Here is a 21184-nt window from a genome sequence, read left to right on the forward strand (position 1 = left end):
GAATTTAAATCATCATTATCTGCTACCTATTCAGAGAACATTTCAGGACATGGAGGTGAAACTTTAAAAATGGCATGTTAGCAAAGTATTAAGAAATGGGGGTGTGGTAAAGAAGAGAAAAAGCCCACATAATCCACTTACTCAGGCTTCTAGAATGGCAGTGTCCCCGTTTCCTTCCCTTTCAAAAATATTATTTTTTGGGAGCCACTGTGCTCACAGTGACAAGCACATTGAGACAACATATTTCCATTTACAGTCTCATCTTGCCAGGGCTGAGATGGTTGTTTCATCATTCTTATCACAGTCAGTACAAAACTAGACAGAGTTCCACTGATTTCCACTGCAAAGTGGTCTTTACTTGGCTTTCTGACCGAAACATTAACTTGGGCTCATCTGTCATCTGACTTCCTCAACAAACTGAAGGACAGAACCATTTTAGAGTGAGTAACTCGTAAAGCAGGGCCAAGGGGCAAATTCTTACCCTCTGCACCTATTTTAAAGGTTACTCTGACCGTTTGACAAGCATAAGTTACTGGTAAATTCTTTAAGGTTATCTTCGTACTTGTGCTTCTCTTTCTGGCTTAAAAAGTGCAGAGAGGTGGTTCAAGATGTCTGCTAAGAAGGTCCTGAACCCACCCCCTCCCACAAACACAACACATCTACAGCTATGCATGGAACAATTTGCTCTGGAAAAGACCTGAAAAGTAGCTGAACAGCTGCTTTACACAAGGATAAAAGGGCCACATCAAGGCAGACAGTAGAGACGGAGACTCAGTCTTGCCCCCAACCCCACCCCAGGCCTGGTGACTCACATGGGAGGCAGCTCACAAACACGAGCTTATCTCTGAGGAGCAAGGTGTTTGTGCCCCACATCAGGCACCTCAGCCCTGGGAACCTACGCAGGACAGATGAGCCCCAGAATATCGTGCTTGAGAAACAACAGGATCCGGGAGAACCACATGGATGTAGGGAACAGAGATTCGCTCTTACAGGGCTTGCATGAGACTCACTTGCTCTGGGACCCAGCACAAAAGCAGCGGTTTGAATAGCACGTATACTGATAGGGTAGGTAGACAGAGAGAAATGAGCAAGGGAAGGAGAGACCAGCCCCGGTCAGAAAGCCCCTTGCTACAGCTTCTACCTGGGTCCAGACCCCCTGCAGCTGCCCTCACTTAGGGCACCAGTGCCTTACCAGCCCAGCAGGATTCCAGGCTCACATATGCCCCTAAATCAAGGGGATGTATTGTTAGAAGCCAGAGAGAGAGAAAGCACACATATCCTGTTTATCAGAATATACATTCTAATTCGCAGGATGATTTTTAATGAGTTTCTCAAATAAATCATGGGAAATTAACAGGTTCACGCTTATGCTCTGAAGAGCAACCTTGAGAACCAGAGGAGAGGACAGGACACCTCAGCAGAGAAGGAGAAAGATAACAGGGAAGAAGAAAGGGAGACAACTGTACCCATAGAGGTAAAACCCTCACACAACGTGAGGAGAGGCTGCTTCCCCCTCTTGGGTCAGCCCGTCCCAGGTCTGGGAGTGCACTTGCTTTGACTGATCAACTGCTTGCTGTTCCATGCTGCACAAACTCTATCTCTTGACCAAATTCTTTCTTTCAAGAAGACGAGGAGCTGAGGTACAATGTCATTCCTGGTAACACCACCATATATGAAAGAGAATCATTTACTAATTGTAAAGCACCTGCGGCAGGAGCAGGAGCCAGCTGCCACTCTCTCCAGGAACACAGGCGATGGTGGCAGCCATTTTTGTTCTCTGCCTCTCACCAGCTGCTAACGCCCGTGGGCGTACCTGGCATCGGTGCCACTCCCACAGCTCTACCAGTCAGCTGGCCCATGCAGCCCACACAGGGGACACCCTGGAGCACCTGGCTCTGGTGGCCAGGAAGAACTGCATTTTGGGACCCCGCGGGTCTGAAACAATCAGAGACAGTTCTTCCCTGGCTACCGCTCCCAGGTCACCACAGACAGCATACTCCCTGAAACGTACCCCCAGTCTTCCTGTGAAAAAGGCCTGTTTATTTGTCCTAGAGCTTCAGTCTGAGTGGCAGGCTTCAGGTTTATCATACAAGTAGAGGTTGAGGAGGTGCTCTCTCAGAACCTGGGCCAGGGAAAGCCATCAGTGCTCTCTCCCTTAGACATGTTACAGCTCACCAGTGCCTCCCAGAAAGGCATTCAGACACTTGTCTAGAGCCCTGGTTTCTGCAACTTTTGCCAAGACAGAAACCCCCAGATCACCTGGTCTGGAGGCCAGTAGGGTTTACAATTGTGGTCCCACAGGACTGTATATATTTGCATAATGTAAAAACTGCTGCCTGAGAATCTAGATTCCAATCACTCTGCAAGTAAGTGCTGAGATCCCTCCCTCAGGAACACTCACAGGTCTTGACAACAACTGGGACCTACCAAGAATAAACCATACTGCTTAGACAATCAGCAAGGTTCAAGAGACAACCAAGAGCCAGGGCAAAGTTAAACTTAAGATTCATCTCGTACATGTGGCCGTTCCTTCAAAACTGGGAGAGAGAGCTGTTTCGCCTAATACATAGAAACAAGCATAGAGAGTAAAATGTGACAGTAAACACATAAAATGTGGAGGGGTGCTGAGGAGTAAAAATGTAGAGACTTAGAATGAATTCAAACTTAACTTGCTAACAACTTAAAATAGACTGTATACACACACACACACACGCACAATGATGTTCACATATAACATCATGGTAACCACAAAGCAAAAACCTATAATAGATACAGAAAAGATAATAAGAAAGGAATCCAAGCATAACCGTATAGAAAGTGATCAAACCACAAAGGAATAGAGCAAAAGAAGAGGAAAAGAAAAGAGAGGAACTACAAAACAGCCAGAAAACAATTTTAAAAATGGCAATAAGTACATAAGTATCAGCAATTATCTTAAAAGTAATTGGACTAAATTCACAATCAAAAGACACAGAGTGGCTGAAAGGCTATAAAAACAAGACCCCATATATATGCTAGCTATAAGAAACTCACTTCACGTGTAAGGACACACAGAGACTGAAAGTGAAGGAATGGAAAAGATGTTACATGCAAATGGAAACCACTAAAAAACTGGAGGAGCTATACTTATATCAGATAAAAACTTTAAAATAAAGTAATAAAAGACAAACATGGGCATTATGTAATGACAAAGGAGTCAATCCATCAAGAAAATATAAAATTTGTAAATATTGATGCATCCAACGCAGAAGCACCTAAGTACAGACCTAAAGGGAGAAGTGGACAGCAATAAAATAATAGTAGGGGTCTTAAATATCCTACTTACCTCAATGGATAGATCATCCTGACAGATAAAACATCTGTCTTAACTGAAACATTATATCACATAGACTTAATAGATATATACAAAACGGTCTAACGAAACACAGCAGAATACACATTCTCAGTACTAGTGGAACATTTGCTAGGATAGATCATGTTAGACCACAAAACAAGTCTTAGCAAATTCAAGAAGACCAAACTCATATCAAGCTCTTTTCCAACCACAATGGTATGAAACTAGAAATTAATTTGAAGAAGAAAACTGGAAAAATCAAAATTATGTGAAGATTAAGCATGCTACTTAAACAATGGGTCAACAAAAAACAAATTAAAGGTGAAATTTTAAAAAATAACAAAAATGTAAATACAACACACAAAATCTAAGCAATACAGCAAAAACCGTTCTAAGAAGTAAGTTTATAGCCCTACAGGCCTAGCTGAAAACAAGAAAAATCTCAATGTAATTTTACACCTGATAGCAGTGGAAATAGAACTACAAACAAAGCCCCATGGTTAGTAGAAGGAAGGAAATAGTAAAGATCAGAGTGGAAATAAATAAAATAGAAACTAAAAAGACTATAGAAAAGATCAATGAAACAAAGAGCTAGTTCTTTGAAAAGATAAACAAAATTAACAAACCTTTAGATAGACACACTAAAAAAAAAGAGGGTTCAAGCAAATAAAATCAGAAATGAAAGAGAAGTTGCAACTGATGATACCAAAGGAATGCAAAGGATCATAAGAGAATACTATGAACAATTATACACCAACAAATTGGACAACCTTGAAGAGATGGATAAATTCCTAGAAACATACAATCTTCCAAGATTGAATTACGAAGAAATAGAAAATCTGAACAGATTATAAATAGACTGAATCAGCAAAAGTCCAAAAAAAGATGGCTTCACTGTTGAATTCTACCAAACATTCAAAGATTTAATACCTATCCTTCTCAAACTCTCCCAAAAAACTGGAGGAGAGAATGCTTCCAAACTCATTTTAAGAGGCCAGTATTACCTGATACCAAAACCAGAAAAGGACACCACAAAAAAGGAAAAGTATAGGCCAATATACCTGATGAACATAGATGTAAAAATCCTCAACAAGGGTAAGGGGGGTGGGGGGTGGGGGGTGGGAGATGAGGGTAAGGGGGATCAAATATATGGTGATGGAAAGAGAACTGACTCTGGGTGATGAACACACAGTGGGATTTATAGATGATGTAATACAGAATTCTACACCTGAAATCTATGTAATTTTACTAACAATTGTCACCCCAATAAATTTAATAAAAAAAAAAAAAATCCTCAACAAAATATTAGTAAACTGAATTCAGTACATTAAAAGGATCATACACCATGATCAGGTGGAATTTATCCCAGGGATGCAAGGATAGTTCAACATCCACAAATCAATCAATGTGATATATCACATTAACAAATAAAAAGATAAAAACCATATGATCATCTCAATAAGAGCAGAAAAGCATTTGACAAAATTCAACATCCATTTAGATAAAAACTCTCAACAAAGTGGGCATGGACAAAACATAGTTCAGCGTAACAAAGGCCACATATGACAAACACACAGTTGGCATCATAGTTAACAGTGAAAAGCTTAAAGCTTTTCCTCTAAAACAAGAAACAAGACAATGATGTCCACTTTCACTTCTGGTCAACATAATATTGGAAGTAATACCACAGCAATAAGCAGGAAAAAGAAAGGCATCCAAGCTAGAAAGGAAGTAGTAAAACTGTCACTATTTATGGACATAACTTTACATATAAAAGCCCCCAAAGACTCCACCAAAAAGCTGTTATAACTAATTATATATTCAGTAACGATACAGGATGCAAATTCAATGTAAAAAAATCTGTTCCTTTTTTATACACTAACAATGAACTATCAGAAAGAGAAAATAAGAAAACAATTCCATTTACAATGGCATTAAAAGAATAAAATACCTAGGAATAAATTTAACCAAGGAGGTAAAAGACCTGTACACTAAAAACTAAGATGCTGATGAAAGAAACTGAAGAAGACACAGATAAATGGAAAGCTATTCAGTGATCATGAATTAGAAGAACTAATATTATTTAATATCCGTATGACCCAAAGCAGTCTACATTCAATTCAATCCATATCGAAACTTCAGTGACATTTTTCACAGAAACAAACAATCCTAAATGTTTATGGAACACACCAAAAATTCCCAAACAGCTAAAGCAATCTTAAGAAAGAAGAGCAAAGCTGGAAGCATCACGCTCCCTGATATCACATATTACAAAGCTACAGTAATCAAAACAGCTTGGTACTGGTATAAAAGCAGACACATAAAGCAATAGAACAGAATAGAGAGCCCAGAAATAAATCCATGCATATATGGTCAATCAACTTATGACAAGGGAGCCAAGAATATACAATGGGGAAAGGACAATCTCTTCCATAAATGGTGTTGGGGAAACTGCACAGCCACACGCAAAAGAATGAAACTGGAAAATAAACTCGAACTGGATGAAAGACTAACTATAAGACCCGAAAACATAAAACCCCTAAAAGGAAACACGACGATAAACTCCCTGACATTGGTTTTGGCAATGATTTCTTGGATCTGACTCCAAAGGCAAGGGCAACAAAAGCAAAAATAAATAGATGGGACTTCATCAAACTAAAAAGCTTCTGCACAACAAAGGAAACCATCAACAAAATGAAAAGGCAAACTACTGAATGGGAGAAGACATCTGCAAATCATACATCTGATAAGAGGTTACTATTAAATTATATAAAGTACTAATACAACTCAGTAACAAGAAACAAACACGCCATCAACAAACGGGCAGAGGACCTAAATAGACATTTTTCCAAAAAAAGACATACAGATGGCCAACAGGTACATGGAAAGATGCTCAATGTCACTAATAATCAGGGAAACACAAATCCAAACCACACCTGTCAGACACGCTATTACCAAAAGACAAGAAATAACAAGTGTTGGTGAAGATGTAGAGAAAAGGGAACCCTTGTGCACTGTTGGTGGGATTATATATTGGTGCAGTCACCACGGAAAATAGTACGAAAATTAAAACTAGAACTACCATATGATCCAACAATACCACTTCTGGGTATTTATCTGAAAACAATGAACACACTAATTTGAAAAGATATATGCACCCCTAAGTTCATTACAGCATTATTTACAATAGCAAAGTTATGGAAACAACTTTAATGTCCATTGACGGATGAACAAAAAAAGAAGTTGTGGTATATAATACACAATACAACATTACTCAGCCAATAAAAAGAATGAAACCTTGCCATTTGTGACAACACAGGTGGACCTTGAGTGTATTATGCTAAGAGAAATAAGACAGAGAAACATAAGTACTGTGTGATTTCCCTTATATGTGGAATCTAAAAAAAACAAAACTAACAAACAAGCCATACAAGTCACAGATACAGAGAACAGACTGATGTTTGTCAGAGGGAAAGGGATTAGGTGGTGGGTGAAGGGGATCGATCGCATGGAGGCAGATGTTAACTAGACTCGTGCTGCTGATCACTGTCTTGTGTATACAAACACTATATTATTAAGTTGTACACCTGAAACTAATATAATGTTATATGCCAATTTTACCTCAATTTAAAAAAAAGCACAAAGAACATCAGAAATGTATCAAAGCGAATTATGTAATTGTCATATTTCAAGAGATCATGTGTGTAAGCCATTGCCTCATAAGGAAGCTGGTTCATTTTTCTCAAATAAACGAATATTATTATTCTTTAAAGAAAATGATTCCTGCTGGACAGATTTTTTTTCTTTCCTTTTGATCAACATAAAACCTGTGGTGGGTTATTTTATAGCATAAACAATTTTTTTTAAGTTTCAACTAAAATCTCAAATTATGCTGGTCACTTCAAAGGCAGAAATTCTGGCTCTCATCCAGAGGAATGTTACAAGCAGTATAATTTCAGCACCAAATCATGGCAAGAATAATTTAAATAATAACCTTATATTACTAACTGGACCTGTTAAAAAATACTAACAACTTTTATTCCAGTAAGAGCTGAAATTAATAGTTTGCCTGCTGCATATAAACTACTAATTAAGGACAAGAAGGAAGTGAATGAACACATTTTGATTGATGAATTATACCTATCCTTATTTCTCTTTTATCATTTAATGAAAACACCAAAATCAAAGAAAAAAATTGCTCTCCATTTCTTCCCTTTTATTTCGGGCTTGACAGAGGCTTGTACAAAGCTGACACACATCATCCAAACTCATCCCACGAAAAGAAAAAAGTTACATAAACTTTAATGAATGCTATCATTTTTCTTTTATAAACTTCTAAAGACCCAACTGTTAATCCCGACACACAAAGTTTTCCAAATAGTCAAGGATAAAGTTCCAGTGCCTGAAGCTCAATTGTTTAAGAGAGAAAGGGAAAGTGCAACAGAACCTCGGTGGGGCGCTGGGGGTGGGGCTCCACTAAGACAAAGGGTGAGGAGGCATTTTCTTTGGAATCTGATTTAAATAAAAGTTTCCACCATATTATACGATTTTTCCCTCTCACTCACTTCACCCAGACTCAATTCTGGAAACTTTCTGATGTGTTTTGGTGACAAAAGCAAACAAATGACTCAACATGACCTATCACAGGCCCCTTACATATTGGTACTATTATCCCCTCCAAACTGTTTTCTTGTTTTGGAAAGAATTCTCTTAGACTAATCAATATATGCTAGAAACTGTCTGTCACGTTGCAAACGTCAAGAGAAAGTAAGGCTTAGACTCAAACTTGTATATAATAAAAGTGCAGGAACTGAGAAATTTATAGGTGTTAGAAAAGGAAGATTTCAACAGGCCCAGACCCTCTGTTCTTGCAATGTTCTGACCACGTGGGTGTTATACTCAAACGTGGAAAAACAAGAACATTTATGTAGACATTTATTCAGATCGCCATACTTTGTTTTCATAGATATCAAACTGATAGAGGATATTAGAGGAAGAACTTTTAACACAGGATTTTTGGTTGGGCTTTAGGAAGACCCTGAAAAAAAATTAAACAATCAAATGAATTTTTTTGTGTGGAGAGATTCCATAGCTTTCATCCTAATCTATAGCTTTAATCAGAAACAGTTTTAATGACAAAAGGAAAAAAAAGGTTTAAAAATGCTGCATCCAAATTTTAGTGTAAAACTTTACCTTTCTCATGTAAAAGTGCTTGTCTTGACAATGCCTTATATCTTTCATATTACAGAATTAATTGTTAAAAGTTGAGATGAACTTATAAGATACTGACCTTCTAAGGTCAATAGCTAAGATACAAGCATTTTCCTGAACACAAAACGAAAAGCATACATACCTTTTTTCCAAGTCTCTTATTTTCTCTCTTAGTGGTTCAACAATCTAAAACAAAAATAACCAACATCAGTGTTAAAACAAAAACACAGTCCTCCACCGCCTTCTGATGTTGCAGATAGGCATGCATGACATAAAGCAAAACAGATTTTAATTTCTCCTACGATTCACTTCCAGTTTGAAATTAAGTTATGTCACTTCAACCACAATTCTAAAATCGAGATGATAAACTGCCCGTTGTGACCCTTTCCACAGATGCGCTAGTCTCTGAGAAAATTCACCTTTTTACTTTTCTACCTTCTTGTAAGCTATGTTAAAGGTGGTTCAGGCTCATAAAAATAGGCAGATCAATACCACTGGTGTCTTTTCAGGAACTAAAAGAATCCCCTAATTGCTTCCCCACAAAAGCTTAACATCTTGTTTCTGCATGTTATCTCCATGTCATCAGCTCCAGCGCAGAAATCGCAGGCTGGGAGTCGATCCCGTCCATGTGTGTTAAGACCGTAAGTGCTGACAGGATGACAAGGGCAATCCAAAGGCTTCCCCCACGACTCCAGCATCTGGCTTCAAACCAAAATGAGTAACTCCTCATTCCCTCCCAAGCCCATGTTACAATAGTCTAGACATGTCTACAGTTATTTGACTAAAATATAAGCCATTATTTTAAAATAGAAGTTTATAGTCAACCGGAGGAGCTAGCTTTCAGTGAGGCAGGTGTGTAACTTCCCATCTGTGCATACGGACACTCTTTATGTCCCCGACTCCTAGCATCCGAGTTGAGTGTTTTTCCTTCCAGCACCTACTCAGGTGAGTGGATACTGGCACTTGCCTCCATCCCTGGTATAAAGGTAATCACTTTGCTTTCTCTAAGAAATTCTGGAAAGGCTCACCTGAAAAGTCACCTAAAGGTTTAAATCCATCTTGCCTTTAAGGTAGAATTTGTTTTACTACACCACACCTTTATAAAATGGACAACGGCTGACACAGAGATGCATCTAAGAATTCTCATTTCACGTTACGTTCAACATGAAACTTAAAACAAACAGAAAGTCTCCTATTAAGTAAGGGAATACATTTTTGAGAGATGTTTCAAAACCATAGAGCAGCATCCAGCTGCCACAATAAAGACAAATATATAGGAAAAAAACATTAGTAAAATATGGAAAAGACTAACCTCTTCAATCTTCCTTTCGATTTTTAGTTCACCATTTTCCTGGATAGACCTGTTGAGGAGAAAGCTACAAAACTGAGATCAGTTGAAAGGTTTTATGACTTCAGGAGTTTATCCCGAACAAATTTCCACAACACAAACCAAAGATCTGCAGGCCATCTCCCTCTCCTTCCCAAATCTCAGTCCTGCGTGCCACTTCCCTCCAGAAGGGGGTGCACCAGAAGAAAACAGGACAATGGGAAAGGAAATCAATCATCTCACAGGCTCACTGCCACATTATGTGTTGTTTCTGTTAAATTAGAGTAATCTCACTTTCATGTTACACCCATTATGGGATTGCAAATTAGAAGTGGGAAGTGTGTATCTATAGGAGGACAAGCTAGACTGCCGGGCTTTCTGGAGATTTCATACAAAATGGAGTTTTTTCAAGTGAAAAAACAGAGCTCCTTTAAATGGGATCTGAGCACCCCACCCAGCCACACACAGAAGCCTTTGTCAGGAGACACACAGGAGCCCTGGTGGCAGGAATCGGATGGACAACGCCCCACCGGCCCAGCAAAACCAACTCAATATGCAAAGCCTGCTGGGGCACAGCAACCCTTTACCCTGCAGCCCCCCGCAGCACAGCAACACTGAACTTCCAAATCCAGCTCAGTCACCACAAATGGATTGCTATTCTTTTATTTTGACTATCGAGAAACACGAAGTGAATTTTTCTTTCAATTAAAACTGCTAATATACTAAAAGCACCAAACTAGTTTTTACAAGGAATGCTTATTACTTCTTGCTGATTTTTTAAAAAAGAATATTAACGTAAGTATTTTATTTTATAAGTGTCCCTCCTGCGCTACTAGGCAGCACAAATAATGCACTCGGGCCAGAAGGGTCCTTGGGCTACGCAGGGGGTGTCAGCACCCACTTGGTCTGCTCCCTGGGGCCAGGGGCCAGCTGCATTCCTAGAGAACAGTCACAGGAGCAGAAACACAGCCCAGCTGTGTGAACAGCAAAATATTCAGTTTCATTTAGAAATATTCTTCAATTACCCATGACATCAATGGTGTGTATGTAACAACTGAAATGTGTCCATAAAACCCAACCACAATATCCAAATTATTAAAAACAATTACCTCATATTAACGAAGTTGCCCCAAACAGCTGGAGGGGAAAGAAGAAGAAGAAAAAAGTCAATATCTAAGTTCATGGCATTCAACTAATTTTTTAAGAATTTTAAGGATTTCAACTAATACAATTTTAATTTTTCACCAATGTTTTAAAGTTCACCAAGAAAACCAAGTAATAGCTCACGAAGACAATAAAATGCCTGCTTTTAAAGTACTACTAAGTCCTACTAAACAGTAAGTGAAAACATGACCCATACACCCCTTTAATTCTGGAGTATCTCTTGAGGTTTGGAGTTCAACTGTGCATGTGTTTTGAAAAACAGTATGTCCCCAACCTTTGTCTGAGGAAGAGCCAGTCACAAGCATCAATAACCTACATGCCTGAAAGAGATCCCAGAGGTTGATCCAACCTCTTCCTTTAAGTGTGGATAAAACTAAAACCCAGAGAAGGTCCATAATGGCCTGACGCTGTGGCGTAACTTCATCTGGAAAGCCATCCACCCTTTCTCAGCACTCATTGCATCTCCCTGAGAGTAGTGTCATGTTGCTGGTCTGCCTCCTTAACGACAGATACCTGGAGGGCAGGGAGTCACTTGTACAGCTGGCTGGAGTTCAATAAATGTGTATAAATCAGCCCAGCAACAACGGTGAGCCTTTACCATGGGTGACTCTAAAAACACAGTACTGAACGAGGAGCAACCAAGGATTGCTGCATAAGGAAACCTTTGCCATGAATGATCCTATCGTTTTGTATACATTCCTATTCAGCCCTTATGTGGCCACTCCCCAAATGCTGAACTCCCATGGGCCAGGTGCTCGGTGCTTCAGGGTGCTTGGGAAAGGAGAGTAAATTTCCAGACATGCTCCCCATCCTGGGCTGCTGAGTTTGTGAACCTGGGAAGGCCTCGAGGTTAGAGCTACTTCTGGGCGTCTTCTCATCACCATCCTCTGGTACACAGCAGGGCTTTAATTAATGTTTACTGAATAGGACTCAGTGTCCAAAATCATGCCCTCGGCAGCAAATTCCCACTGTTACAAAGGGACATGTTGATTCCATAAAAGCATATCCTTCTTCAAACAGGGGAGGAAACTATGATAGAAAAGAGAGCAATAAAATAACTGGATAAAAGTGGCAAGTGAGCAAAAAGTGGGAGAAATTAAAATAAAGCTGTACCATATTCATTTCTTAGGAGAAAAACAAAGAATGTTTACACCTTAGAACCATGTGATCTTCTTTTGAGTAGTATCCTCAGGAAATAAACATATCTACAAGAAAGCTGCCTTCAGAAATCATGGCCTTATTTGTAGGCAACCAAATAAACCAACATATCTGACAATTTGGGAGCTGCTATGTAAATTACAATATAGTCATTCAATGAAATAAGAAAGCCATGAAATATGAGTAGGAAACTCTGCTGTAGCACAAGAATGTAGTTACGACAAGTTCCGACAAAAAAAATATATATATGCAGTATGACTTCTGCTACTAAAAAATACATAGAAAGAAAAAAGACTGTAAGGAAGCCAAAACACAGCTTAAAATGGTGATGTAATTGTTTATTTTTCCTTGTATTTATGTGCTTAACTTGCTTTTTAAAAAGGAGGGGAAAACTTTAAAACCCTTTGCTCAACTCCTGTTCTCCGTCTTTTCCTAGACAACTTGTGAACAAGTGGGTCACTGCTCAGCTCACACACGAAAACCACGCCCCAAAGATCAGTGACCAGCCAGGAGCTGCCAAACCCAGTGGGGACTGTACTATGTATCGCAAATAAACACACTGTCTCATTTTGCCTTTAGGATTTTGCTGCTTGTCAAAATGTGCCAGGAGGCGGTCCCTCTCTTTCCGTCGTCCCTCTCTTTCCGTGCTTGGAACGGTGAATGGTGCACGAGAGGAATTATCTATTCTGTAAGCTGCCTTCTGAGAGGTGAGTGCCTTTTGACAACCTTTTCAAATCACTCCGTGGTTAGCAGTTATTCAGTTTTTTCCTTTTTAATCTTTTCTTGAGTTCGTTTAAAATGTCTATTTCAGAGACACTTCTCGATCCTTCTATCATCACTTAAACCACTTCAGAGCACTGAAGGCTGCCTCCCCTCCCCTTCTGCCTCCTCTCCTTGGAAATGAAGACACCAGGGTCTCCTGAGTCCTCCTCCCCATCCCACTGGACCTGGTTAAGCATCTCTCCCTTGGGAAGCAGATGGGGCCCTGGGGTCTGCCCCAGAATGAAGCCACGAGCCATAGTTCACCACCCTTTATGAACAGATAATAATGGATATAAGCAGACAATGCCGCAATCTATTTCTGTGGCTCAGGCCTCCTCGGTTGGCCACCTACACCTGGAAATGCATTCTTTTCCCGGCAGCCCGCTCTTGCTGGTGGACCCCAGAGCTTCAGGAGCCCCTTCTCCTCCTGACCAATTGCACTTTCACAGCAGCCCCCTCCACGGGCCTCTCCACCCTCCCTAAACCACTGGCCACCCTATCCCTTTAGCTCTGTCTGCAGGTGGTCTCCTGGGCCAGAAATGCACTCACCTCACCTGAGTGAGCACTCAACCTGCCTCCCTGCTCCAGGGGACACAGTGGCGGGTGTGTTGCCACAGGCCCCCTAACACACTTCCCTTTACCTGGTGGTTTATAGCTGGGCTCCCTATAGGATCGAGTGTTTCCTTATTAGCATTTGCAACACGAGCACAGGAGAGCCCGGCACCAAAATCAGGTGAATGGAGATCAAGGAATGTTTTCACTTTCCTCCATGTATCCCTTGCTTAGTCCTTTTTATCTTCAGAAATGTTATTACCAACTAATCTTTAAAATGTTACGTCAAGTGGTACGGCTTCCTTTTAAATTCTGAAACGCTCCGCCTGCCTTGCTTTGGAGAGTGACGAGGACTCAGAACCCAGCAGACAGGCTGGAGAAGCCCGGCCTTGCCACAGACTCTCAGGGGGGACACACGCCACATCCCACCATTAGGACCCGGTCCTGGGGCTTTGTGTGGACTAACCCGGAATGTTGCAGCTTAAACAATTAATGTTGCTTTTAGAATTCTGTAACCTGCTTACGTTCGAGCGACCCACCTTATAGTGTCTCAGAGGGTCAGCTGGGGATGACTAACAGCTGTATGCACTAAATACTGGAACTAAACTGAACTAAATTAGATGTACTACGTGTAAGGCAAAGACTCAATACTAAGAAAAATACAAATAAAGAAAAGATAATCTTTCACCAGCATTGACAAAGGGCTTAAAACCAAATTTCCTCACAGTTTTCAAGCTATTTTAAATTATTCTAATTTTAATATAAATTGTATGCAAACTGGGGCACACAGTTTTACAATTCTCATTATGTCTGTATCTAGATTTCATGCTCTGCTGGGAAACCCGGATCAAGAAAATTGATCACATAGAAATGTTCATGTCGGGCAAAAAACTGAGTTACTTTTAAGGGTCCGATTAAAAATAAGTGTCCTTTTCCAACTAAGAAACAATTAAAATCCTAACCCAACACTTTTGTTGTCCGTATTAATCTAACTTGGTTTCGTAAATATTAATCAGCGGCTATCACTGGAGATAAATCCTTTCAGCACAATTTCTCACTCTGAAATCTGTGGATCTCCGAGGATTCATGGATGAGTTTTAAGAAGTCTGGGGATGGGGTGAGGTGGGGCTGGGGGAGGAGTCCTTAAGTGTCACACAAAACTCTGATCCACAGCTTTCAAAATATCCTCCACAGAATTCCAAGACCCCATACAAACAAAGACCCACCAATTCTGAGTCCAAAAGCTTAGAATTTTAGGAGGCACGCTAGTTTGAGAGTGGGGACTAATTCCTCTTTGAACACTTTGAACACTGGCCCCAAGAACGTGCAGACTCTCCCTGAGGACTCCTGTTACCCTATTTTAAGCACTGTTATAATCAAACAAAACTACCATTTCCATTTCCTGCCTGTACATTTTAAACAGCTGCAGTATGCGTCCGCATGTTTTTATTGGGAACTCTGATCACCACGTCCCCCTGGAAAGCACATGCACGTCTATCCTGTCACAGGAAGAAGTGTGAATTAAGGAAACCTCTCTCCTGCCTCTCTATGTGGGCACACACCTCTGTACCCACAGTAGGTAAGGCACGCCTGCAGGCCAGCGTGCTGGGGCTCACCACCTCAGCTCAGTGATAGGAGACAGTGCGGACCTCACAGGAATCCCATGGAGGACCTGCCTCCTTTTGCAAGGTTTCCTACAATCCTTCCTCGCTCCTCCACCAGCCGTCCAAACAATGAAGTTGGTACCTGCGGATGCAGACAGGTAAGCGTCTGGTGGCAATGTGCGCCTGAGGTACAGGGAGGACCCCGCGGGAAGTGGGCCAGAAAAGAGGGGTCCCAAAGGAGGTGAGCCCCAGCTGACAATCTGTAGGGGTCCCCCTGGGACTACAGGGGCGTCAGCTTGACCCCACTTGTGCAGGAAAGGTGGAGCACTGGGCACGGGTAAGACACTGGGGAACCTCCCCAGACCACAGAGACTCCGTCCTTCAGGACCAGACAGAGAGAAATGGTGTGACCCAAAAGCATAACAGGGAACAGGGCAGTCACCTGCGTAAATGCAGGTCTCTTTTTTAAAGTGCAAACATTTATTGACTGAGCCGCTGCCGGGAGCCAAACCACCTCTGAGGTCTTGCAGCAAAAGCTCCTAATCCATGGTGCCCTCCTTCACATCGAAAAGGCTCCCCAGGACCTAACAATGACAAGAGTAGGGTCAGGCGGGGCGGGGGGGGGGGGGGGTCAGCATTTTCTGGTCTCAACTGATCATGTCCAGGATTCCCAGAGCCTACGAGGCCCCACATGGTCTGTACTGCAGATCTCCTGATTCAGAGTCTCTGCACAAGGGCCCAGGCATCAGTACTTTTAAGTACCCCAGGTGACTCTGGCCCCTGGGGAAGCTGGAGAATCTCCACCCTAAGGGATCCAGTGACCAGTCACTGCCACCTCTCCACTCCTATAGTCCAGGCTCAAGCCACTCTTATCCTGTGTTATTGCTCTGATTTGCCAAGACTGTTCCTGCCTCAGGGCCTTTGCACTTCTCCCAAATGCCTCTTCATCTGCCTCCCTCTCTCAGTTCATCCAGGTCTCAGCTCAAAAGTTACCAAAGAGATCTTCTGACCGATCCATCTGTAAGAGCACCCCCCACCAACCACTCTAGGCTCTCTACCCACACTTAACCTGCTTTCTTCGTCTTCACAGAAACTATCACCAGCTGATATAGCTATACAATTTATCCGTGAATCTATGTTTAGTGTCTGATTCCCTCCAACAAAACATTAGCTCCAAATAGTAGATTTTCTGGGGTGTTCACTGCTGTTATCTACGCCACTGCTACCCATGTCATGTGTGCTCACTAAATACCGTGTTTCCCCGAAAATAAGACCAGGTTTTATATTAAAGCTTGCTCCAAAAGACGCATTAGGGCTTATGTTCAGGGGAAGTCGTCCTGAAAGATCATGCTAGGGCTTATTTTCTGGTTAGGTCTTATTTTTTGGGAAACACGGTATTTAGTGTAAGAATGAATGAAAAGCGTACCCAAATGATTAGGAATCCCTGCTCTAAGCCAGGAGTCACCAAACTTGTTCTGTAAAGGAACAGATCACAAATATTCCGGGCTTTGCGAGCTACATGACATGACGTCTGAAACAACCACTCGACTCCTGCATGGTGGGGCCAACAGCCACAGATAATTCCTACAAGCTTGGCGGTGCTCCCACACAACTTTGTTTAAGAACATTGAAACTCCAGTTTCCTGTTAGGAAGCAGCATTCTTCTTTTGATTCCCTCCCTCCCCCCCAACTACTCAGATTGTTCCGGTGTGCTTAGCTGGAAGGTGGGCTGGATTTGGCCACGGGCCAGGTTGCCAACTCCCTGCTCTGAGAGACACCAGAATGAGCAGGCTCAATACCCTCGTCCTGGAGGGGAAAGAAGCCACCAGCCAGCCACCTCTATAGGACACGCGTCAGAGAAGTCACGGCTGCATGAACCTCCTCCTGGGGGGCAGCGTGCGGGAGGCCAGTCACCGAACTATGAAGATGGGAAGGGACGTCTACCAGGCTCTGAAGGAAATGCCCTTGGAAGGGGAGGGGTGCTGGGGAGGGGACCATGAGGCTGCAGGGTCAAGTCGGGCCTTGAAGGTTTGCTTAACAAGCTCCCCAGGGGATTCTGTTAATGAACCAAATATGGGCACCACTGTTTTACCTTTTGTAGCATTCCAAGACAGCTGGGCTCTGGTTGATAGGCCACCAACAAGCATTGGGAGTGTGATAATGGGCGGGTGGCCTGTGTTTTATTTAGCATTAACAGGAAGCAGGGCCGGCTGTGCAAGGGAGAAAGAATGCAGGACAGAGCAGGCAGGTCTTGGGGATGGGTGGTGTATGAGGGTGAGGAGAGCCTTCAGGATGGGTTGGTGACAGCTGATGTCACGAGATAAGAACACAGGACAGAAGACAGCTGGGGGAGGGGATAATGACTGGGAGGAGCCTACGCTGGATCCAAGTTGTCCTCGGGTGATGCAGCCCAGCCCAAAGATGTCTGCCCGGTGAGCAGGGACAGAGGCCTGGAGCTGGGAAGGCCCGCGCTAGCCAGAGGCGCGACAGGTGCAGGCAGGGGATCCCTGAGGTCAGCATGCGAAGGTTCACTAAAGCGTGGCAGTGACTGCTGCACCCCGCTGGGCAGAGGCCAAGGCATGCGTCTAGGACGTGCAGCAAAGCCAGTCTCGCCACGTGGGCTCTTCACCCTCGCTGTTTCTAATCACTCGGTCACGTTCTTACCTCCATTTCACAGCCAAAGACCGGAGCCAGGAGGAATACCATGTGACTTGCTCAGGGCCACACGACTAGTAGCCACCCACACCTGTGCCAACACCTGTCAAGTGTGAGACCTCATTCCAAGGCCTGTGTGACCTGTCCAGGGCTCCAGTCACCCCCATTTCCATGGAAAAATAGGCACCTTGTTTTTTTCCAAACTTGTTGTCTAAGCTAATCCCCTCCCCTCAGTGTGTGACATGCGCTCAAACTCAAACTGAATCACATGAGCCTCATGAAATCCTTACAGGGGTGCGACAAAGCCTGTTTAACATTGAAGAGGCTCCCCATTTCAGGAGCGTGAACAGCAATTCCAACTTCCACTTGCTCAGGTCAAGAACACTTTCATTTAGAGAAGTGTTCAAAACAGAAAGCCTGTACAAACACAAGGCACCTTGCAAGTCCCGGTCATGCTAGGAAAGTGTGACACGGCTGCTCGCGTTCTGCTGTGACTGTTTATTGTTCCTCTCAAGATTTTCTGAGTGTGTTAACTGCAACAAAACGCCTCATCTAAACTATGACTCAGTTTGTCTGCCAAGTGCTCACTGCAAGACTGTAGTCTTACTGTGGTTTTTACACAAAGGGAGACCCTCCATGGTGGCACTTTTCAAAACCTGTCCCCAAATCCTTGGCCATGCCTCCCATGAGGCAGTGGGGTCAGTATATGGGGTGTCTGTGTCCTCCCCTTGAATCTAGAGGACTTGTGACTGTTTCCACCACAGGGGAGAGCGGGAGTGACACTATGTGACTGGAGCTGGTCATAACTGTGCACATGCGCATCGTGTGCTGGGACACTGGCTCACGAGCCTGGGCCACTGTGGAAGAAGTCTGACCACCTGGAGACTGGACAGGTCCCTGTAACAGCCAGTCCTCGCCCAGCCTGTCCTCAGAGAAGCCACCTGGAGTGGAGCCTCTAGCCCCACCTGAAACTCCCTTCCTCAAGGACCCTCTGTAGGTGGAGGACACAAACGGCTGTTCAGACCACAGCTACACAGTTGTCCCCGCAGCAGGACGGCAGCACCTGGGAACATCTGGGACATGCAGATTCCAAGGCCATGCCAGGGCTCCCAATCAGAAACTCGGGGGTGGGCCCCAGACATCGGGGTTCAACAAGTGAGGCCAAGTAGAGTCATCCCAACTGAAGTGCCAGACATCACCAAACAGAACAGCCATCCCCATTTCAAATTCCTGACTCACAGAATCCGTAAGTGTCATAAAATAGTTGCTGTTTTATACCAAGTTCTGAAGCAGTTAAGCAGCAAAACTGAACCAGAACCAGAACACTGTCAGGTGTGTCCCCACTCCTTCAGTCTCCTGATGTTCACATGTTCCTGGGACACCCCTCCAATCTACCCAGGCCACCGTGCGAGGCCCCCTCCCCCGTGCCTTCCAAGTGCAGGGGCACCTCCTCCCTCAGGACACAGCTGTACGCAGACTCGTGCCTGGGAAAAGAGCGTGTCAAGGCTGACATCCTGCAAAATCCTACCCCTGCCGCCTGCCTCCACCTGAACAAAACATTCAAGAGGCCTAGAGGCACCCCTGCACAGCTCCCATGAACACCCACAATTCTATCGCTGGAACAGAGCAAATATTTGACTCACCTGGATAAATGCTGAGGTAATGCAACTGAAACGTTTTTCAAAGCAGGTAAAAATACGTATTATTCTTGTAATAAGAAAGCACTGTAAGAGTTGTTTAAATGGATCAGAAAGTTCACATTAGAAGGTATTATTCTGAGTTTAATTCTTCACATAAGAAGGGAGATGTGCAGAGGGAGGGAGCTGCCAGTGTGCAGTTCCCACTACGAGAATGAGGTGCCAAAAGGGCAGGCAGCAAAACCCACCAGAGCAGCTGCCACTGCAGGGGCTCCTCACCTCCTCCCACCTGGAGAAGCCCCGCCAAAACCCTGAACCCTGCCCAGCGGCCAGGTCTGTGTTTGTCCTAAACGGTGATACAGGAAGAAAACTGTCCCAGATGAAAAGGTGCTAAGGGTGCCCACACAGGCTCCAGTAACTGGGGTGCTTCACGAGCACCTGCTCCTTGGACCTCCCTGCGCCACTAGCCCTCCCCAGGCCCTGCCGAGGCCGGACTCCAGGGGCAGCCCCAGAAGTAGGGAGGAGAGCAAGCAGCCCTTTCGCCTCCCTGCCCAGCAGTCCCCTGCAGCCCAGGTGGCAGGTCCCAAACTCCGGCTGTAAAACATTTTGAAGTGATTCATTCCTGCCTGTGGGCATAACTAAGAAAATCACCTCAGCATTCCCGTGGGAAAGATTTTTGCCCCAAGAAGTTCCCTTTTTAACAAAATGGGTAAAACTGAAACCAATCGTGGGCTTTTGATGACATCTGGTCCCTTTTAAAAGTCTTTACATGTAAAACTGTCAATATTACGTGAGAAGGGAAACTTAGAGAACACATGTAATAGAATTTATGCTTTTTAAAACTATATGCGTGTTTAAAACTACACGTAAGTATACTTATTCATAGACAAAAGTCTGGATACATGAGGTAAGACCTTTCTATACTTATTTTAATTTCTACAACTTGCAGGAAGGAAGTTTGAAATGCATTTGTGATGTCTGCAGAGGACCCTGGTTTGGCTCTGTCTAGTCCAGGTAGGGCACTATTGAGGCTTGCAAAGGATAGGGGACCTATTAAAATTCCCCAAACTGGTGAGCTGGAAAAGCCCGAAATCCAAACCCATTTACTCAACTACCATCTCCAGGAAATCCTCCCCTGTCTTAAAAGCCTGGATAAGATGAACTCCCTTCCTCAGGAACTCTCTGTGAGTGGATGTTCAGACCACAGCGACACAGAGTTGGTCCTGGAGGAGGGCAGCAGCAACTGACAACTTGTAGGAAATGCAGAATCTCAGGCCAGGGCCCCGAGTCAGACCCTCGGGGATGGGGCCAGCCACTGGGTTTTAACAAATGCTCCAGGTGACGCCGCTTCCGCTGCCAGCTGAGACCCTCTAGAGTACACAGCCTACCTTTGTTCTTCTCCCAGGCTCCAATCCTCCTAAGGTAATGGGAGTTTAATGCAATGTTAAAATACGCTCTCCCAGACACTCCCTGTACTGCAGGCACAATTCTAGATGCTCCTTTTCCTCTGCGCTGCCCTCCCTTCCTTCCCAAGCAGCTGGCAGACCTTAGGATTCTCCTTCAATGTGTCCCTTCAGCTCGTGTCCCCCTCCATCTCTGTGGCAGCCTCACATCCAGGCTCTGGCCACTGCATGACCCGACGACCACATCTTTGCTATCCTTCCATTGCTGTCCTCCCGTTTCTGCCCTCTCCACTTCTCCCTTCTCACCAGATGATTTGTCCTTAAAGCTGTTCTCCTTGTCATCTTCCTGATCAAGATTTCCAAGTTCTCCAAACGAC

General features: G+C 43.6%; 1 protein-coding gene across 2 annotated transcripts in view; it reads right to left on the bottom strand.

The window, feature by feature from the left end:
- Positions 1-21184, bottom strand: part of UXS1 (UDP-glucuronate decarboxylase 1) — a 100590-nt gene that overhangs the window by 64428 nt on the left and 14978 nt on the right. The window contains exons 2-4 of one of the 2 annotated variants that reach the window (XM_019714002.3): positions 10982-11009; positions 9858-9906; positions 8688-8731 (exon numbers count right to left, since the gene is read on the bottom strand). In XM_019714002.3, the coding sequence (XP_019569561.1) occupies positions 8688-8731; positions 9858-9906; positions 10982-11009 (121 nt within the window). Of the gene's footprint in view, positions 1-8687; positions 8732-9857; positions 9922-10981; positions 11010-21184 lie in introns of both variants that reach the window. The other variant, XM_019714001.3, reaches the window with a different exon arrangement.

Source organism: Rhinolophus sinicus, chromosome 2 (assembly GCF_057876585.1).
Source record: "Rhinolophus sinicus isolate RSI-liver-muscle chromosome 2, RSI-T2T, whole genome shotgun sequence".
Classification (NCBI taxonomy): domain Eukaryota; kingdom Metazoa; phylum Chordata; class Mammalia; order Chiroptera; family Rhinolophidae; genus Rhinolophus; species Rhinolophus sinicus.